This window comes from Panthera pardus, unplaced genomic scaffold, assembly GCF_024362965.1.
Source record: "Panthera pardus isolate Hobbes unplaced genomic scaffold, ASM2436296v1 HiC_scaffold_26, whole genome shotgun sequence".
Classification (NCBI taxonomy): domain Eukaryota; kingdom Metazoa; phylum Chordata; class Mammalia; order Carnivora; family Felidae; genus Panthera; species Panthera pardus.
This window is the reverse complement of record NW_026526832.1, coordinates 40,486,394-40,506,938: the sequence shown is the minus strand read 5'-3', so window position 1 is coordinate 40,506,938 and position 20,545 is coordinate 40,486,394. Positions and strand designations below refer to the sequence as shown.

The following is a 20,545-nucleotide window of genomic DNA, read 5'->3' as shown; positions in this document are numbered from 1 at the left end:
GGACCAGGAGAGGGAACAGTTTACTCCTCTCAGTGCAGGACACGTTCCAAATGGGTGAGAATATTCTAGCAGAGCACCAAGAGAAGGAGACAGAATACATAATTGCAAGAAAAGGCAAAGCGACAGCTTCAATAGTGCAACTGGGGCTTCTCTCCCCTCTGAGTGGACATCAGGAAGTCCTCCGGAGAAAGTGGAAGCAGAGAGTCTGCAGAAAAGCAGAAAGGGGGTAAATGTGATTGCAGGGTGATGGGCGAGTGGGGGGGGGGGCTCCAGCTCTTTTCTGGTTTCTCTCTGTGGGGTCAGGAAGCAAGATGGCAGCAGCAGAGGGAATGGGAGCAGAGGGGAAGGTAGGGAGAGAATGGGGAGGGGAGTGCAGGGGAGGGGGAAGGGGAGAGAAGGAGAGAGAAGGAGCAAGGGAGAGGACGGGCAAGGGAGGAGTAGGGAAAGGTAAAGAGAGAGCAGAGAGGGGAGGCAGGAGAGGGGAAGGAGAGGGATAGGGAGGAAGGGAGCAGTGAGGGGAGGGACTGGTGGGGGGCAGGGAGGGGGAGGGAAAGGTAGGGAGAGAACAGGGCAGGGAGGGCAGGGGAGGGGAGGGAAGGCTGGGGATCCAGGGCCTGGGGAGGTTGGAGAGCATTGTGAACAGCTTTGTGGTTTCCTGCAGGCTCAGGTGTGTGGGGACAGGTAAGGAATGCAGGGACAGCTGGGCATAATGGGTTGTGGTTTCTCCAGGCAGGTAAGACAGGGCAGGGCTGAACGGGGCGAGGGTAAGAATGGGCTATAAGGGGCTGGTAGTGGTGGATCTCATTGGTCAAGCAGAACAGGGGAGAAGTGGACACTTGATGAGGGGGGGGGTCAGTGGATGGCGGTGAGGACAGGTTCCAGTCCTTGACTGGACGTGTGGAGTGAGACACCTGGGACTGACAGGTCAGTGAGCTGCAGGGAAGGACCAGGGTCTGGAAGGGGAGGGCTGCTGTGCAGGGGCAGGTACCACGTCATGTGGTGGGTGGAGCAGTGGCCCAGGTGAGGACCCTGGTGGGGCTGGGGGCTGGGGGCGGTGGGCAGGGTACTGATCCTTCACATGGTTCCCTGATTAATGCCAAGCCCTCCCGATTCCCCTGTCTGCTGCTCCCTGTGCTGTGCATCTGACTGAGGCGGGACCTGCCCTTCCCGTCCTGTCCTCCATGGAACACAGTGTATCACACAAGTTCTGTCCCTAGTGTGGAATAAATAATGAATGAATGAGATAAATGACCACTTCATCAGGTCACGAAGCAAAGGAACCCCATATGCCTTGGTTACGGCCAGGTGTTTGATGAGAGCACTTTCTTTCTTATAAAGAACTATCTATGGACCACAAGTAATGTTCTGTAGGAACAAGTGAATAAATCGTAAGTTCCGACTTCTCAAATTCATATACTTTATACATTTCTAAAGTACTTATTAAGAGAATGAAAGCATTGAGAAGATAACCTTATAATTATCTTCATCACGGCCAAAGTTGAGAACCATATACAGTTGTTCAAATACTTACATTCATCTTACTTAAGCCTGTGAAAACCTAAGTATCTCTGTGTTCAAAAACTGATTCTCTCCTCAGAGCCTCTGCACACTTACATAACTGAAAATAAGGGTTGAGTACTTGGTTATGAGTCAAGCCTAAATATATTCACGCTTTATTCCTATTTGGAGACCATTCTAAAAATTGAAGTGCATATTTGAATATTCCAGTGCCTACTAGATATTCTTTAATATCTTCTCCAAATATCTTACTCAGGTAAGGATATGGTGACTTAACGCGTCGTGCGCTCATTTATTCATTCTCAGAAATGCTTAACACGTGTATGTGAAGAAACTCGCTTGTGGACATTTGTATGACCTGGGTAAGAAAACGTCAGCAGTGCCCCTAGGGAGGGAGGTACTCTTGTGTCAGTGATCCGCCGGACGCCCGCCCGTGAGGACCCACCGCTCTTATGTCAGTCGGACCCCAGCATCTGCAGAAGCAGCCAAGCAGCACTCGGTCAATAGCGGCTGAGCCTGGTGACTGAAACAGTACCGCAAACTACAAGCGGCAAAAGACACAAAGATTCACACAGTTTTCGGCATTCACTTGGGCCCGTGGACACTGGTGCTATCACAGGGACTAAGTCCTCTGGAGGTGAGGCCACCCCCCAGATGCCCCCAGAGGCCCTGGGAGAAATTTCCATATGATAATCCAGGTCCCCTGCTGTGGAAGCCTCTACCTTCTCTCGTTTCCTTTTTCCTTTCTCTGAGTAGCTGTGAGCGTGGATGATCTCACACCTTTCTTTATAATGTAACACTACCGGCTTTCCGAAAGAGCCTCAAAAAGAGTATTCACTTCAACTCCTTAGCATATAAATATCAACACATTTCCACAACAGTGTGTGAGTTTCAGACATGATTCCTATACGTATCAGTTTGGAAAGGCTTACTCGATCATAAGTGATGTTCTTTTCTTAAATAACTAATAAACTTTCTTTACTCTCCGGTAAATTTTCACAGTTTAAACAACACCAAGAAATTATGTCGTGTACAAACATATTTCTTCTGTAGCAAATATGGTTTTAAACCCACACAAGAGTCTGCTGCTTGCAGCTACGCTGGGGAAACCTGTATTTGATCATCCCTCTGAAAACGAGCAAATATAAAAGCTGAATAAAATACGACGTAAGTTGTGACTGAGGAGAAGAAGCGGCAGGACCAGGACGGGCTGGCTGGAGACGTGGGAGAGAAGGGGAGCTTCTGGGGTTCCTGTGTCAGAGCTCACGGAGGCTCAGTGCCTGCTGAGGTCCAAGGGCTCTGGGGACATAGAAACTGCCTTCCCACAGCTCTGGGGACATAGAAACCTCAGCTCCGTGCTACCAACATGACCAGGACTTGAGGGACTGAGGCCACGAGAAAAGAAACCACAGCAGAGGTGGAGCTGTGGTGTCCTGTGTGGCTTTGCACCCGCTCCTCGGAGCTGTTGGAGGAATAGGGGCCACACGCAGAGGCCAAGGACCAGGACAAGGTTGGCACAGGCCGTGTGAGGTGAGGCGGGGCTGACAGGAGCCGGTGTGTTTGGGGCCACCGAGCTGATGTGCAGCGGAAGAGACACCTTCTGAGAGCTTGGTTAGACACCGGGGGACTGTGTAAATTGTAAATGCAACTGAGGATCTGCCCCTGATGGAAAAGGGGGACAGAGCTCCAAAGGCGGCAGCCGGGAAAACTCTGCACTCTTTGCAAACGCTTTCTTACATGCAACTTCAAATAATGCTCTCTCATACTTCCTCGTCCTTATTCTAGATTTTGCTGTAGACAAAAAGTACTACAATATTCCTTGCCAGTCCATGCAAGACACTTATTTTGCTTGGGGCCTACCGTGCCAGGGATAGAAAGAAGACCAGATTTCTGTGTTTCAAGAGCTTATGTTCTAGTAAGCCACTGAGTGTTAGAAGTGTTAGAAGCTCCAATATTCTGTACAGGATAGATGGGATACAAAGGAGAGAGAATTCTGGAAAGTCTCGCTCTTTTTGTGCATCTGGGTTAGAAGCCCAGACCTGCTCAGCAGTCAAAACAGGTTGTAAACTGGTGCGGCCGCTATGAAAACCAGTGCCTCGGTTCCTCACAAGACTAGAAATAGAATTACCATAGGATCCGGCAACCCCTCTACCGAAGGAGGTAAAGACAGGGCATGGAAGAGATCTCTGCACTCACACGTGTACTGCAACGTTACTCACAACAGCCAGAATACTGAGAGATCCTGTGTCCAGCAGTGGTTGTATATATGGATAGAGAAGATGTGGGTGTGTGCGTGTACGTATCGTATGTCATACCTACGATATATATGCTGTAGACACATATTTGTGCATAGGCATATATGAACATGTATGTTTGTATGTATATATATATATGTATATATGCATATACATATATATATATGATGAAATATCATTCAGCCATGAGAAAGAAGGAAATCTCGCCAGTTCCAGCAACATGGATGGACCTTGAAGAATTATGTGCAGTGAAGTAAGTGAGACATAGAAAGAGAAATACTGTCTAATCTCACACCGTGGAATCTAAAAAGCAGCAAAGAGGGGGCTGGGGTGGGGGTGGGAAATGGGGACACGCTGGTCAGGAGAGCAGTGAGTTGTAGGGAGTCTAATGAACAGCATGGTGACTACAGGTGTTAATATACTCCACACGTGAACGTTGGTGAGAGTAGAGATTTAAGTGTTCTCACCACCAGAAAGAAGTGGCAATTGTGTGACCTGGAGGGTTTAGCTAATGCTAGGGTGGTGATCACACTGCAGTATGGAAGTGCATCAGATCAACACCACATACACCTTAAACGTACACAGGGTTACGTCAAGTACATCTCAGTAAAGCTGGAAAAAAAAAAACCCAGGTTGGAATCTGATGTTTGTTCAGTATATAACCCCCGCCCTCCTCCGTCAGGAGGTCTAGGGACTTAGCTTGGGGCCTCTTCCAGGCCTGGGCAGCGAGAGGAAGGGGGATCCCGGGCAGGAAGAGCCCCCCGTATGCAGGCTCCGCCCAGCAGGGCCCGCGCGGCCGGGCACGTGGGGCTGAGAAAGGGAGGAAGACACCTGGTTGCTTCTTTACAGGTTGGGGGCCTTGTGTTTTTGCGTTTCTTCCCCAAATGTGTCTCAAACCCACATTTGCATTTAAACGAGGAGTATTTGGGTCTACACCGCCAGTGTTACCGGCCCGAGAGCCATTTCCGCGGAGCCCGGGCTGGGGGCCGGGACCGGACTCCCGACTGGGCCCAGGGCGGGGAGGCCGGGGCGCAACGGAGCGGTGACCCTCGGGTTCGGGCTGGACGAGTGCTTGGGGAAGAGCCGAGGCTTCCGGGCGCTTTCCTTCGCGGGACGGTCCCCGGGGTCCCACGTCACCTGCGGTGAGACCGGCGACGGCACGGGGGTGGGGTGGTGGGTCCCCAGGGACCCGAAAAGCAGCGGGGCTGTAACGAGTGAGAGGGCGGGGAGGGCGGAGGGGAGCCCCCCAATCAGACACCCTGGAGACGGACGCGGAGGGGGCGCCCAGCCCGGGGTGGGGGCGCTCGCCTCGCGCCCGAGGGAGCGGAGCATCCAAGCTCTCCCACCCTTCCCGCCCCCCGCGTGCGGCCCTAGTGCCCCCTCCCGACCCCAGCCGGGTGCGCTCCCCCGGCCCGGGGCCCCTACGCCCGCCCCGCCTCCGACCCCTGCGCCCCCACCCCCGCGGGAGCGCCACGTGCCCCTGCCCCGCCCGTGCGCCGGCCCCGCCCACCCGGAACGCAGCGCGCCCCTCCCCCCGGGGGCGGGCCCACGTGGGCGGAGCGAGGAACGCCCCTCCCCCTGCCGCCGAGCCCGGGAGGGGCGCGGACCAGCCGCCCGCGGGACCCTCCGACGCTGGCGCGGGGCCCCGGCGCTGGGCGGCCATGAGCGCGCACGGCCCGCCGCCCTCCGCCGCCCCCAGCGGGCGCCCCGACCACCTGCTGGAGCCCGCGCGGGTGAGTGCGGCCCCTCGGCGCCCCCTCCGCCCCCCGGCTCCCCGTCCCCCACTCCGTGCCCCTCGCCCGCCGGCGTCCACCTCGGCTTCCCGCGCCCCTTCGCCTACCCGCGCCCCGTCCTCTCCGCGCACCCCTTCCCGCACCCCTTCTCTTAGCCCTTCCGCTCCGCAAGGTCCCCTCCGCCCCCCGCGCCCCTTCCCCTCCCCGCCTTCCAGTGCCCCGTCTTCTCCGCGCACCCCTTCCCGCGCCCCTTCCCCTCCCCGCCTTGCCTTCCAGTGCCCCGTCCTCTCCGCGCACCCCTTCCCGCGCCCCTTCCCCTCCCCGCCTCGCCTTCCCCTCCCCGCCTCGCCTTCCCCTCCCCGCCTCGCCTTCCAGTGCCCCGTCCTCTCCGCGCACCCCTTCCCGCGCCCCTTCCCCTCCCCGCCTTGCCTTCCAGTGCCCCGTCCTCCCCGCGCACCCCTTTCCGCACCCCTTCTCTTAGCCCTTCCGCTCCGCGAGTCCCCCTCCGCCCCCCGCGCCCCTTCCCCTCCCCGCCTCGCCTTCCAGTGCCCCGTCGTCTCCGCGCACCCCTTCCCGCGCCCCTTCCTCTCCCCGCCTCGCCTTCCCCTCCCCGCCTCGCCTTCCCCTTCCCCTTCCCGCCTCGCCTTCCAGTGTCCCGTCCTCTCCGCTCACCCCTTCCCCTCCTCTCCCCACGTCCTTTCCCCTTCCCGCCCCCTTACCCTCGGCGCCCCTTCCCGCACCCCTTCTCTTAGCCTTTCCGGTCCGCGAGTCCCCCTCCGCCCTCCGCGCCCCTTCCCCTCCCCGCGCCCCTTCCCCTCCCCGCGCCCATCTAGCCTTCCAGCGCCCCGTCCTCTCCGCGCACCCCATCCCGCACTCCTTTTCTTACCCCTTCCCCTCCGCGAGTCTTCCTCCGCCCCCCGCGCCCCACCCCCCCACACCCTCCCCCTTCCTTCTCTGTCATCTGGAGCAGCCAGTGCCGGTGGGCGGGCTCGGGGACCTCGGCCACAGTGGGCGCTCACCTCCTGGCCGCCTCTCTCTGTCCGCACCCCAATACCCCGGCTGGAAACTGGATTTGCTGTCTGACGTCCCGAAGGGCTTGCAGGAAGCGCGGGGGCGCCCTGGGCCATGGGAACGGGGGTTTTCCAGAATCGGGCGTTTGGGGTTGGCTGGTTCCTTCGTGCGAGCGACTCCGGGTCCGGGGTTTGGGGTCCGGGGGCCCGCGTCCCGGTTGCGGTCCCAGTTTGCCCCCCCCCCGTACCCCTCTGTCTCTCCGGTGCGGGGGACACCCACAGCCCCGTTCGCCGTATTCGGATTCGGAACATGGACGCTGTTGGGACCCCCTATTCCAGTCCCTGGTTCAAAGAGCCCCCCTGCCAGCTTCGTATTGTTGAATAGCAGAACTATTGACAGAAAACAGAAATGTTGGCACAAACAAAAACGGAAAGTTCTTGGAAGCCTTCAAGTTGCCACCCACAGCATAACCGAGCTTCCTGGAAACAGTTTAGGGAAGCAGCGGATTATCAGGAGCCTCAGGAGGCTCTCTGGAGACACTGAAGTGGTTCATGCAGGTGTCACAGCAGCACCCCTGTGGGGCTCGCCCCCACGTCCCCTCACCCCGTGGACGCCGGTGAGAACCCAGGATACACTGGCTGTACTTTTCGGGGTACCTGACAAGTGTTTTCAGAGATGGTCACGGGTCCTGATGCTTCTGAACAAGGGCAGGAGTAGTAACTATGATTGTTTTTTCTCAATCTGTGAGTAGATGCCTTTTGCATCACGTTATGCATTTCTGGGATATTGGTACAAAATCTTAAAACTCCATCCCAGGTAAAGTTCTGTGTGTATTTTTAAAGTACTTTGTGACATGAACCGCTCTCCAGCCACTGCGGGTGGCGATTAAACCCGACAAGGTGTGCTTGTAGTAAGTGGCAGTAAACTGCTTAAGGAAATACAGACACTCGAGCCAGAAGCTTTCGTTTTAGTGCTGCTTCGAATTTTAAAGCGATTCCCCCCATGGTTAGAATTGTACGTTTTCCTTGAGGTATTTTTCCAGCAAGTCCTGTTTATAACCGTTGCTCTTGTAGTGGAAGAATCGAGTGGATTTATTATCATTGACCCAGTTGATGAATTATTGGCAGTGACTTTGGCTTTTAAAAACTATCGACTGCAAGTCGCCCGATGGGTACTCTCCACTGTGCTAAGTGTTGATTCCTCTAAGGTGCTAAATTTGGGCTGTGCTAGTCCAGATGGAGTCTATTCACCAGTTTGCATAAGATGTGATTAGTGCTCTCTTTGTAAGAAGAGCCTTGATTATATGATACAACCTATGTGAATTATACTTGCAAGTAAGCTCTTGTTAGGATTGGAGGCCAAATATTAGAATCATGATGGACAGCGTGGTAAGGGCGAGAATAATAACTTTGGGTACATAAACAGCAAGCTGTTCTCAGTGCTCCACTGGGCTGCAGTGCAGGAGAAGCTTCAGATTCCTCTGTTTAAACCCATCTAAGTATCCCTTTTACATGTTGTCTTTAAAAACATGAGCATCCAGAGCGTGTAATCGTGGCTTAGGTATGGGAAACGGCACTATACGTGTTGGATGGTCATTAATTTTTACTGGGATGATTGGGGTCCAGACAGCCACGCAGAATTACGAATTTTTGTGTCAGTAACTTTACGTAATGTCATTGAATTTGCATAGCTATTCCATCCTTTCTGTTAAGGAAGGAACTCCGTGCTTCTGATGAGAAAGATTGATGACAAAAAAGAAACTTGTTTTAAGCCCATTATATTTCTAGTGGCAGATATTTTTTCGGAAGTCACAAATGCAGCACAATCTTTGCAAGGACTGGTTGCTTGAATCTTGGGAACCTGGCCAAACGTGAATGTCTCTTCCTTTGCAGTCCCTTTTCCATAGCTGTTCCATGGTCTGCTCCCTCTGGGTTCTGCCAGTACAGGTGCGAGGGCCCCTGGCTCCCCACCTCCCCACCCCTGCTAAAGTGCATTGCTGGACCCGGGCTCCCCCACCCCCCACCCCTGCTGAAGTGCATTGCTGGACCCCGGCTCCCCCACCCCCCACCCCTGCTGAAGTGCATTGCTGGACCCCGGCTCCCCCACCCCCCACCCCTGCTGAAGTGCATTGCTGGACCCCGGCTCCCCCACCCCCCACCCCTGCTGAAGTGCATTGCTGGACCCCGGCTCCCCCACCCCCCACCCCTGCTGAAGTGCATTGCTGGAGAAGCAGCAGTGCAGTGGAAGAGTGTGCTCTGCTTCTAGGGTCCGAGGCTGCTGCTGGCGGTTGGTGCCGAGAGCACATTCTGGGTGCCCGAATAGCAACACTGTCCAGTCCAAGGGGCTGGAAGCACGAAGCCGCGTGGGCCAGCAGCGCGCCTGCTGTTGTGTGCGATGAGCTTGCCCCTGGAAAGGCGAGAACAGGTCGCTGAAACGTGCGGTTGGTAATTAGAGATGTGAATTACTGTGGGAGGTCACGTACGCGTGCGACCTCCCGGCTAGGCGGTCCCTTCGTTTCATGCTTTTGTTACGTGTTTCTTCTCCTTGCTGACTCATCTTTGGCTTCAACTGTGGAATTTCTGGTGAGGTCTGTGACATCATAAGCAAGATTCACGTAATTTAAAATGAGGAATCAGATTTTACCAGGAGATGTAATTGCCAGTGAACATTTTAACAAGATCCGAGTTAGAGACATGCTTATTGATCGAAAACCCCGGAGGTTGCAATCGCCTTGTTTCCCAAACGTACGCACGCGGGACGACAACCTTTTACAGCAGCAGGTCCGTCTGATACCTGAACAGAGACCTGGATTTTAAAGCTCCCGACTGTAGGTAGCTCCACTTCCCAGGATGCCCCGAGACCTGCGTTGGGAGAGGCCGACCGTATTCCATCCAGGGAAGGACTGACTTCCTCGGGCTCCTGGCTCCCTTCTGACGGGAAGGAGGGAGGAGAGTCTGTGCTGTTGGCTGAGGAGGAATTAACTTAGGTGGGCGTTTCGCCCAGACCCTAGAGCTTACCTGTCCCTGGGGGCAGCACCTGGTGACCTCAGGCCCAGAAGGGACAGTTCCGGAAGGGGAGGGGCCCTCCATGGCTGTCTGTGTCCTGTTGGCAGGGGGCAGGCCCTTCCCCCCTGTAGTGAGTACAGCCGTACAGCCGGTGGTGTTCCCTCCCTCTGGTGTCTCACCCGAAGAATGTGCTGTTTGGGTGCCCAGGGTGGTTTTGAATCTCTGATGCAGCACCTGCTCTTTAAATAGAACCGACAGGTATTTTACTGAGATAAGGAAGGGTAAAAAATGCCTCTGGAGGAAAAATGCCTGAGAAGGTCCGGAGGAAACGTATTTGCATTTTAAAGGGTCTGGTACTTGCCGTTACCCTCAGGCTGGTCACCTCGTCCTGTCCCTGTCGTTCAGGCGGTAGTTTTGGATGAAAGGCTTCAGATTCTTTCCAGTGAACAGTAGATGTCACTTGTCCCCCCAGTCCGTGCCCACACTGAAGCGGCTCGACTTCTCCTACTTCTGTGTCAAAGGCTAAACCTCCCTGCTCTTGGGGACCCAGAGCCGTGAGGGCTGACCCCTCGCCCCTGAAGCCCGCCCTTCCGGACCGTGCTGATCCCACATCTGCTTTGATGCCGAACAGTTATGATTTTGTGATTTTTCAACCTAAGTTATTGGGTAAAATAGTTGTGTTTTCTAAAGTGTCTGCTGTTTTAGAGCCTGTAAATGTTATTAATTAGCTATGCTTAATTAAGCAAAGAATGAAGATTTAGGGAAATAAACCTGTCTCCACTTAAAGGAATGCTGGGCTGACGAGGCTGGGTTCTAATGAGCCTGGTGCCGCGCCTGTTAGTTGTTGGGAACGAATAAATTGGACCATACCGTTGACACTTGACATCGACTCTCCTTAGTTTTGATAGTTGTTTTGAACTCTTTTGAAATTTGGACAGATACCGTTTTGTTACAGCACTGAATTGCACTATTATGGAAGCAATCACACAAAATGTGCAAGATCAGCATCGTAAATACCGTCACGCTCATTAACATCCACTCTTTATTTTTCACGCATCTCTGTTAGACTCCAGCTCGCGAGGACAGACATCCCTCGGGTACCCAGCGGGTTAGTGATTGCATTGAGGAGTTAACTAGTGAGGAATTAACTGTGATTATTTATATTTTAATCAAAAATGGTTTAAATGACACACTGCACTTAGAATTAAATGCCATCTAGGATGAATGTTCCTGACAGGCAGATATTTTATTGTCTGTTTTATGAATTATTGTTGGTAAAAATGTAACCACAGAAATGCACCCAAATTCCATATGAGAATGTTTTTATTCTTTGAGTTAGTGTTTAGAAAAATAATCTGTATTTATAAAGTGTGACATAACTCTCAGTTATTCCTACCAAAAATTATAACCCCTTCCACGGAAAATAAGTACTTTATGGTTAGCGGTGTTCACAGCAAACCTTGGAGGACGAGCTTCCGGAAACTGAACGCAAGGGCTCTGGAATGTTCTCTAATGGGGAAACCGGCTTCCCTTTGTAAAACAGAACTACGAGATGAAGGGGGCCTGAGCCCTGTGCCGTCTTTCCCTCAGTCTGAGCGCTGCCCACAGCTGCCTCCGTGCTCAGCCTCCGTCCCTGAAACACGAGGGCCCTGTGGGTCCCCAGACCTCAGCCTGTGGGAAGCAGCAGTGGCTTCCAGCTCCCTCCGGACACACCCCTGTCCCACATCACAGCCTCTGGTTCACCCCTTCCTCCTTGGGGTCTTTGGGTGACCAGCCCTCCACTAGCCTTCCGGGGTAACCTCCCCCTGCTTAGGGTACCCACCACCCGGCCACTGGACACCACTGGCACCCCCAGGCTGTGTCCTCAGCCACTCAGCTCAGACCTCTGTGTCTGTGGCCTGGCTCTTCGGTTACCATCCCCCAAACCAGTCTCATAATCTCAGTCCTGAAACCCGGTTGCCTTTCTGTGTTTTCGTGTCAGAGAGTCATATAGCACCACCCACAGAGCACATGGCAGTGTCCAGACCCTGCCCTCTGAAGCTTCGGAGGCACCCATGTTCCTTCTGGCTGCCTCAGGCCCTTTGCTCATGCTGCATCCCAACCCTCACCTCAGTCCCAGCCTCCCGTTAGCTCTGCTAATTCCCAGTGGCTGCTGCAGCCCTGCTCCTCCCTGATGGCGGCTCCCTCCTCTCCTGCGGCCAAAGCCCCGGCTCCGTCCAGGCGTTCGATGCTCCCAGGCCTTGTGGGCCTTGTTCCCATCCACACGGTCGGTGCTCCTAGGCCGCATGGGCCTTGTTACAACGACCAGATTACGATTTGAACCAACCTAAGTCATGATTGCCTTTAGAAAGGCATGTCTGCAGCTTGGCCAATGATGCTGTTTAGGAGCGAATGCGAGTATTTCCCTTTCTCTTAGAAAGAGCCAGAAGACTTGGCTACTCGTATACGCGGAGCGTAGCCGCTGACAAGCACACGCCCTCCCGATCATGTACATACCTGCGTCCGGGTGTGATTCTGTGAGTGGGAGGGAGAAGTTCTGATTCTGGCCTTTATGCTGAGAATTTATTTTACATTTATCATTAGCTGTTTCGGGTTTGAATAAAATCGCACCTTTTATTTTTGTGATAGCAACATTCTAACATCGCTTTGACAAATGAGTAGAACTCTTCATGGTAAAATATAGTTTATTCTGTTTCTCGTTTCTATCCTGCTGAATATTACCCTTAATGATTTCTCTTCAGATAGGTGTACTTTACCAAATGGCTCATTGTAATTATCTTTTCAAATGTTTGTTTATTTTTAATAACTTATTGTCGAGTTGGCCAACATACTGTATGCAGTGCGCTCTTGGCTTTGAGAGTACGTTCCCGTGGTTCATCGCTTACACACGACACCCGGTGCTCATCCCAACAAGTGCCCTCCTCAGTGCCCATCACCCATTTTCCCTAAGTGTCACAGACTGAGAAGTACAAAATTACCTCTCGTGCCGTAAACCCCAGGACATTCAGAACCCGATGAGTTAGAAGCAGTCCTTCTAGAAAGGCGTGCGGTGTCGATGCATCATCACGGGCCCATGTTATCTTGATGAAAGAAATCCAAGTCTGGTCTTATTCCGAAAAGTTTCATGGTTTGCGTAGCAAGGTAGAGAAATACCCACTTCTCCCCGTGTGTCAGGAGAAATGCCAGAGACACCAGGCTTCCTGCAGAGGAGGGAGCAGACGGAGGGTGGCCCGGGAAGCTGGCACCACGTGGGTTCTCCCCGGCTCAAGGATTTCCTGGGGAATGGGCACTTGGCCACGGGAGAATTGCGTGTCCTCTGGAGAAGGGCTCTGTGGGTGTAAATGTTACACCCATGCACACACACACACCACTTACAGGACAGTGTCTGTGCTGGAATTGGAGGCAGAAACAGAGAGGTCCAGGCAGAGGCGCTGGGTCGAGCCAGCACCACAGTGGGAGGGAGTCCCCGCGTCCTCCTGGGGCTCCTCCCTGGGCTGTGGGGGGCAGTGTGCTCAGGGGCCTTCTGGAGAGGTGGAGGTCAGGGTTTGCGGAGTGAACACGTGACACGTGGTGGCCAGTCTTCATGGGCATTGTAAGGGGAAGAGGCGTGTGCCGGCACAGAGGAACCCCTGTGTTACCCGGTGTGGTCGTTACGCGTGCAGGGCAGTCCCGGAGCTGTGGCCCAGACACTTGAGGCGGATGCACAGAAGCCCTGGGGGGACGGTACGTGGGAGCTGCGGGGATGGTCAGCACAGGTGCAGCCGGGAGTGGCTCGGATTCGGGGCAGGCGCCGGATGTGGTGCCTGCGGGGACTCTGGGGGAGGGGCAGGAGTGCGGGTGCCGCGTGTAGATGCACACACATGTGACACATGTGTGCACACCACAGTGTGCATATGCATCACACATGCACAGAGTACACACACCACAGATGTGCGTGCACACATCACGTACTTGTGCACACGCACCACACATACTGCACGCGTCACATGTGCACACATCACACATGCACATCACACGTGCATATGCATCACACACATGTGCACACACACAGCAAACACTGCACACACACACGTACACACACCTTGCACATGCAACGCACACCCCCCATGCATATACACACACGCGCACATGCATTCTTCCCACATACACCAGGTTTCAGAGCTCTTTAGGGGGAGTCTCTTAGAGCCCACATTTCTGTTTTACTCCCCAGCCGGCGTGGAGGGAAAAGTCCAGACCCAGGGTCTGAAGGTTTTCACGCACAGAGCAGGCTTCCTCCCCAGACCCAGTGTTTTCGGGTCACGGAGCAGAGGCGTTACCCACTGGGGCAGTAGGTTCTCAGCGGTTAAGCAGAATCCCTCCACATCGAGGTGGAAAAGACAGAGCTGTGAGTGGAGGCCCGTGAGGGGCTCTGGTGTCTCAGCAAATGCCTGCTTCTTTCTAGTGAGCAGAGTGAGACACAAGGTCCAAGTGGTTTGAACTTAAGTAAGAACTTTTCCCTAAATGTGCAATCTCTGCTGTCTGTGGAGTGTGAGCTGTGCATCATTCACAGGCTTGCACGTCAGAGTCCTTGACCCTGGGGCCACAGTTTGTTTTGTGTTAACCTAGTCTAGCTCAAGTTGTTTTAGTTTGCTACCTATTCTTTGTATGCTTGTCCTTTGGGCACCTCTCCTGGTCCACTATTCTGGCTGATTCTGCGTCCTCGGCTAGCATACCAGAAGGACTGAGAGCGCCAAGCTCAGGGGCCGATTTCTGTGTGACTGGGGTGGGTTACGGAACTTCTCTGTGGCTCACCAGTAAGGTGGGGAGAATCACAGTGCCCACATTACAGGGTTCTACGATGGCCCCGTTCGTAAACGACTGTGTTGGGAAGTGTGTAACGGGGGTACTAGTAACAACTTCACATGTTTTTACTATTATTATTAGGCAGGCTTCATTAAAGGTGAGTCATTATCATAGTACGACTATGATGTCTTAGGCGATTTGTATTCCTAATTTTTACTGGGTCACTATCCCGAGAACATAGGGCCCAAACTTTGATCTTGTGTGGTTTGCAGGTTTTGTCTTAATGAGACCACATAACTGTGTAATATGTTGTAACGTGGAATTTACACACAGCATCATCTACCGTCAGAGGCACAACACAAGCCTTCTCTCCTCGCTAGAAAAAACAACGCAGTGCCAGATGGCTCTGTAACTACACACTCCCGACAGTCGCTGTTTCCACTGGAATGCTGCCCCAGGAGTTTGTGTGTTAGGACTAATCGTAATGGGCTTTTCTCGGTCAGAAGGTTTGTTTAGGACATTACTCAGCATATTTAGGGTTTTGCCTGTGATTTTCCGATCGCCCAATGTGTCTTCTGTAGTGGATTGGGTGGTGGTTCCCAAGAAGATACACCTATGCCCTGAGAATCCCTGCAAAGTCATATGGCCAAAGGTGGGATTCAGAGAAGGGTCTTGAAAGGAGACGCTTGTCCTGAATTATTTGAGCGGACACTTAAGTGTGAGTGCCTGTGTTCGGGGGGGGGGGGGCGGGCAGGGGGACAGATGCACGGAGCAGAGGGGAGGTGAATGGGGAGACAGAGACCCGGATGCGGCCACGAGCCTGGGAGCTGGGAGAGAGGTGAGCCTCTGATTTCATTTTGTACTGAGGCCCTCAAAGACTGGGAAGATGGCCTTCTTGTTTTGCACCACCAAGTTTGTGGCAATTTTGTTACAGCAAGCTGGGACACTGATGCACCTTCAGTAAAGAATAGTTTGTGGGGCACCTGGGTGGCTCAGTTGGTTGGGCTTCCAGCTTCGGCTCAGGTCATGATCTCAGGGTTTGTGAGTTCGAGCCCCGTGTCAGGCTCTGTGCTGACAGCTCGGAGCCTGGAGCCTGCTTCAGATTCTGTGTCTCCCTCTCTCTCTCTCTGCCCCTCCCCTGCTCATGTTCTGTCTCTCTCTGTCTCAAAAATAAGTAAAAAAAAAAAAAAAAAAAAAAATTAAAAAAAAAAGAATACAGTTTGCAAGGGAATCTGAGCACAGACCTGCAGCTTCAGAAGTAGGTCCATAGTTGTTACATTTGCTGATGCTCTGGGGGAGCTCCTCCAGGGCCCCCAACCCTGGGGAGGTCGTGTCCACACCACCCAGCTGCTGGCTGCAGCCCTGGGCATCTGTCGTGGACCCACACTCTGGGTGCCCACAGCAGCGGCCTCCCTCCTGTGTGCACCCTGCAGAAATGGACCTTTGGTCATGTCGTGTGAAAGGAAAACAAAACAACAGGAATCGGAACATCAGAAATTGGGAGGGGATATGTGGATATCTCCTTAAATCACCCGATTTATTTTATTTTATTTTATTTTATTTTATTTTATTTTATTTTATTTTATTTTATTTTATTTTTAATTTTATTTTTAATTTTTAAAAATTTACATCCAAATTAGCATATCGTGCAACAATGATTTCAGGAGTAGATTCTTTAGTGCCCCTCTCCCATTTAGCCCATCTCCCCTCCCACAACCCCTCCAGCAACCCTGTTTGTTTACTTATTTATGAGTCTCTTCTGTTTTGTCCTCCCTGTTTTTATATTATTTTTGTTTCCCTTCCCTTGTTTTCATCTGTTCTGTGTCTTAAAGTCCTCATATGAGTGAAGTCATGATTTTTGTCTTTCTCTGACTAATTTCACTTAGCATAATACCCTCCAGGTCCATCCACGTAGTTGCAAATGGCAAGATTCCATTCTTTTTGATTGCCGAGTAATACTCTATTGTATCTATAGACCACATCGTCTTTATCTGTTCATCCATCAGTGGACATTTGGGCTCTTTCCATACTTTGGCTATTGTTGATAGTGCTGCTATAAACGTGGGGGGTTGCATGTGCCCCTTCGAAACAGCACACTTGTATCCCATGGATAAATGCCTAGTAGTGCAATTGCTGGGTCGTAGGGTAGTTCTATTTTTAATTGTTTTTTTTTTTTAAATTTTTTTTTAACGTTTATTTATTTTTGAGACAGAGAGAGAAGAGCATGAATGGGGGAGGGTCAGAGAGAGAGGGAGACACAGAATCGGAAGCAGGCTCCAGGCTCCGAGCCATCAGCCCAGAGCCCGACGCGGGGCTCGAACTCACGGACCGTGAGATTGTGACCTGAGCTGAAGCCGGTGCTCAACCGACTGAGCCACCCAGGCGCCCCTATTTTTAGTTTTTTGAGTGGCTGCACCAGCCTGCATTCCCGCCAACACTGCAAAAGACATCCTCTTTCTCCGCATCCTCGCCAACATTTGTTGTTGCCTGAGTTGTTAATGTGAGCCATTCTGACAGGTGTAAGGTGGTATCTCATTGTGGTTTTGATTTGTATTTCCCTGATGATGAGTGAGGTGGAGCGTTTTTTCATGTGTCGGTTGACCATCTGGATGTCTTCTTTGGAGAAGTGTCTATCCATGTCTTTTGCCCATTTCTTCACTGGATTCTTTGTTTTCTGGGTGTTGAGTTTGATAAGTTCTTTATGCATTTTGGATACTAACCCTTTATCTGATATGTCATTTGCAAATATCTTCTCCCATTCTGTCGGTTGCCTTTTAGTTTTGCTGATTGTTTCCTTTGTTGTGCAGAAGCTTTTTATTTTGATGAGGTCCCAGTAGTTCATTTTTGCTTTTGTTTCTCTTGCCTTTGGAGACGATTTGAATAAGAAGTTGCTGCAGCCAAGATCAAAGAGGTTTTTGCCTGCTTTCTCCTTGAGGATTTTGATGGCTTCCTGTCTTACATGGAGGTCTTTCATCCATTTTGAGTTTATTTCTGTGTCAGGTGTAAGAAAGCGGTCCAGGTTCATTCTTCTGCGTGTCGCTGTCCAGTTTTCCCAGTACCACTTGCTGAAGAGACTGTCTTTATTCCATTGGATATTCTTTCCTGCTCTGTGAAAGATTAGTTGGCCATACGTTTGTGGGTCCATTTCTGGGTTCTCTATTCTGTTCTACTGGTCTGAGTGTCTGTTCTTGTGCCAGTACCATACTGTCTTGATATTACAACTTTGTAGTATAGCTTGAAGTCCGGGATTGTGATGCCTCCTGCTTTGGTTTTCTTTTTCAAGATCACTTTGGCTATTCGGGGTCTTTTCTGGTTTCATATAAATTTTAGGATTATTTGTTCTAGCTCTGTGAAGAATGCTGGTGTTATTTTGATAGGGATTGCATGGAATATGTAGATTGCGTTGGGTAGTATCGGCATTTTAACAATATTTGTTCTTCCTATCCAGGAGCATGGAATCTTTTTCCATTTTTTTGTGTCTTTTTCAATTTCTTTCATAAGCTTTCTGTGGTTTTCAGTGTATGGATTTTTCACCTCTTTGGTTAGTCTTATTCCTAGGTATTTTATGTTTTTTGGCACAACTGTAAATGGGATCAATTCCTTGATTTCTCTTTCTGTTGCTTCATTGTTGGTGTATAGGAATGCAACTGATTTCTGTGTGTTGATTTTATATCCTGCGACTTTGCTGAATTCATGAATCAATTCTAGCAGTTTTTTGGTGGAATCTTTTGGGTTTTCCATATAGAGTATCATGTCATCTGCGAAGAGTGAAAGTTTGACCTCCTCCTGGCCAATTTGGATGCCTTTTGTTTCTTTGTGTTGTCTGATTGCAGAGGCTAAGGCTTCCAATACTAGGTTGAATAACAGTGGTGAGAGTGGACATCCCTGTGTTGTTCGTGACCTTAGGGGGAAAGCTGTCAGTTTTTCCCCATTGAGGATGATGTTAGCGTTGGGTCGTTCATATATGGCTTTTATGATCTCGAGGTATGCTCCTTTTATCCCTACTTTCTTGAGGGTTTTTATCAAGAAAGGATGCTGTATTTTGTCAAATGCTTTCTCTGCATCTATTGAGAGGATCATATGGTTCTTGTCCTTTCTTTTATTGATGTGATGAATCACGTTAATTGTTTTGCAGATATTGAACCAGCCCTGCATCCCACGTATAAATCCCGCTTGGTCATGGTGAATAATTTTTTTTAATGTATTGTTGGATCTGGTTGGCTAATACCTTGTTGAGGATTTTTGCATCCATGTTCATCAGGGAAATTGGTCTGTAGTTCTCCTTTTTAGTGGGGTCTCTGTCTGGTTTTGGAATCAAGGTAATGCTGGCTTCATAGAAAGAGTTTGGAAGTTTTCCTTCCATTTCTATTTTTTGGAATAGCTTCAAGAGAATAGGTGTTAACTCTTCCTTAAATGTTTGGTAGAATTCCCCTGGAAAGCCATTTGGCCCTGGACTCTTGTTTTTTGGCAGATTTTTGATTACTAATTTGATTTCCTTACTGGTTATGGGTCTGTTCAAATTTTCCATTTCTTCCTGTTTCAGGTTTGGTAGTGTATATGTTTCTAGGAATTTGTCCATTTCTTCCATACTGCCCATTTTATTGGCATATAATTGCTCATAATATTCTCTTATTATTTATTTTTGCTGTGTTGGTTGTGATCTCTCTTCTTTCATTCTTGATTTTATTTATTTGGGTCCTTTCCTTTTTCTTTTTGATCAGACTGGCTAGTGGTTTATCAATTTTGTTAATTCTTTCAAAGAACCAGCTTCTGGTTTCATTGATCTGTTCTACTGTTTCTTGGTTTCGATAGCAATAATATCTGTTCTCATCTTTGTTATTTCCTGTCTTCTGATTTGGGGTTTTATTTGCTGTTCTTTTCCCAGCTCCTTAAGGCGTAAGGTTAAGTTGTGTACCTGAGATCTTTCTTCCTTCTTTAGGAAGGCCTGGATTGCTATATACTTTCCTCTTATGACCGCCTTTGCTGCATCTCAGAGGTTTTGGGTTGTGGTGTTATCATTTTCATTGGCTTCCATATACTTTTTAATTTCCTCTTTAACTGCTTGGTTAGCCCATTCATTCTTTAGTGGGATGTTCTTTAGTCTCCAAGTATTTGTTACCTTTAAATCACCTGTTTTAAACTTGGGTCTTGGGGCACCAGGGTGGCTTTGTCAGTTAAGCGTCCGACTCTTGATTGGCTCAGGGTGTGACCTCACGGTTGGTGAGATCAAGCCCAAGTTGGGCTCTGTGCTGACAGCGCGGAGCCTGCTTGGGATTCTCTCTCTCTCTCTGCCCCTCCCCCCTCACATGCGCTCGCTCTTGTGCTCACTCTCTCTCTCAAAATAAATGAAGAAACTTAAAAATAAACCCGAGGCTCCACTACAAACCGAGAATAGTTCACAGGTCAGACAGAAGGCAGCGGTACCTGGGTGCGCACACGCACACTCGCGATGCCAAGAGGATGCAACCAGGTATTCAGTTTCCAAAGTTTGCACCTGAAGCTGGGCTTTGCTTCAAAAAAAATTAAATGTGTAAGTTGAGTTTAAAATTGGGGAAGATACCCATATCTTTAAAAAATGATTTTCAATTAATTCTTGAGGACTAAGCTTTTAAAGAATATTTTCCCTTTTGAGTTTGCTTGGAACTATATTCTAAGGACCTATTTTCAGTATTAAACATTTAAACATTTTCAGTTTTCAGTTTAAAATGATAAAATACATGGTTTAACAAATTTGGAAAAATATAATCTTTCATTTCTTAGAGAGGTTCCTTCATTTTCCTTGTAAATATCTATTTGTCAATCAAGTATTTTAACTTTTATCCTGTATTCTGTCATAGTGGTGACTGGTAAATATGGAATACAGGATTTGGAGATGAACGTGGCATATTTATTAATTCAGCAAAGATATGACATTTCAGTGAGGTTGAACAACTGAAGTTTTGTGAACATCTCAACAGTTTTTCTAGAAAAATCTCCAAAGTCACCATTATCTACATTGATTGTTAGGATTTGAAATGCAATGAAAACCAGGGTTTACAGCTAAAATCTGTTGAAATCAAAATAAATGACATTTTAGGGGCGCCTGGGTGGCTCAGTCTGTTGAGCATCGGACTTCAACTCAGGTCATGATCTTGAGGTCCATGAGTTCGAGCCCCATGTTGGGCTCTGTGCTGACAGCTGGAGCCTGGAGCCTGCTTCGGATTCTGTGTCTCCCTCTCTCTCTCTGCCCCTCCCCTGTTCT

At 50.3% G+C, this 20,545-nt stretch overlaps 1 protein-coding gene across 1 annotated transcript in view; it reads left to right on the top strand.

The window, feature by feature from the left end:
* The first annotated feature begins 5,356 nt into the window (after window positions 1–5,356).
* Window positions 5,357–20,545, top strand: part of SNTG2 (syntrophin gamma 2) — a 180,448-nt gene continuing 165,259 nt past the window's right edge. Inside the window, exon 1 of the mRNA XM_053891208.1 lies at window positions 5,357–5,506. Within this exon, the coding sequence (XP_053747183.1) occupies window positions 5,435–5,506 (72 nt within the window). The 5' untranslated portion in view covers window positions 5,357–5,434. The remainder of the gene's footprint in view (window positions 5,507–20,545) is intronic.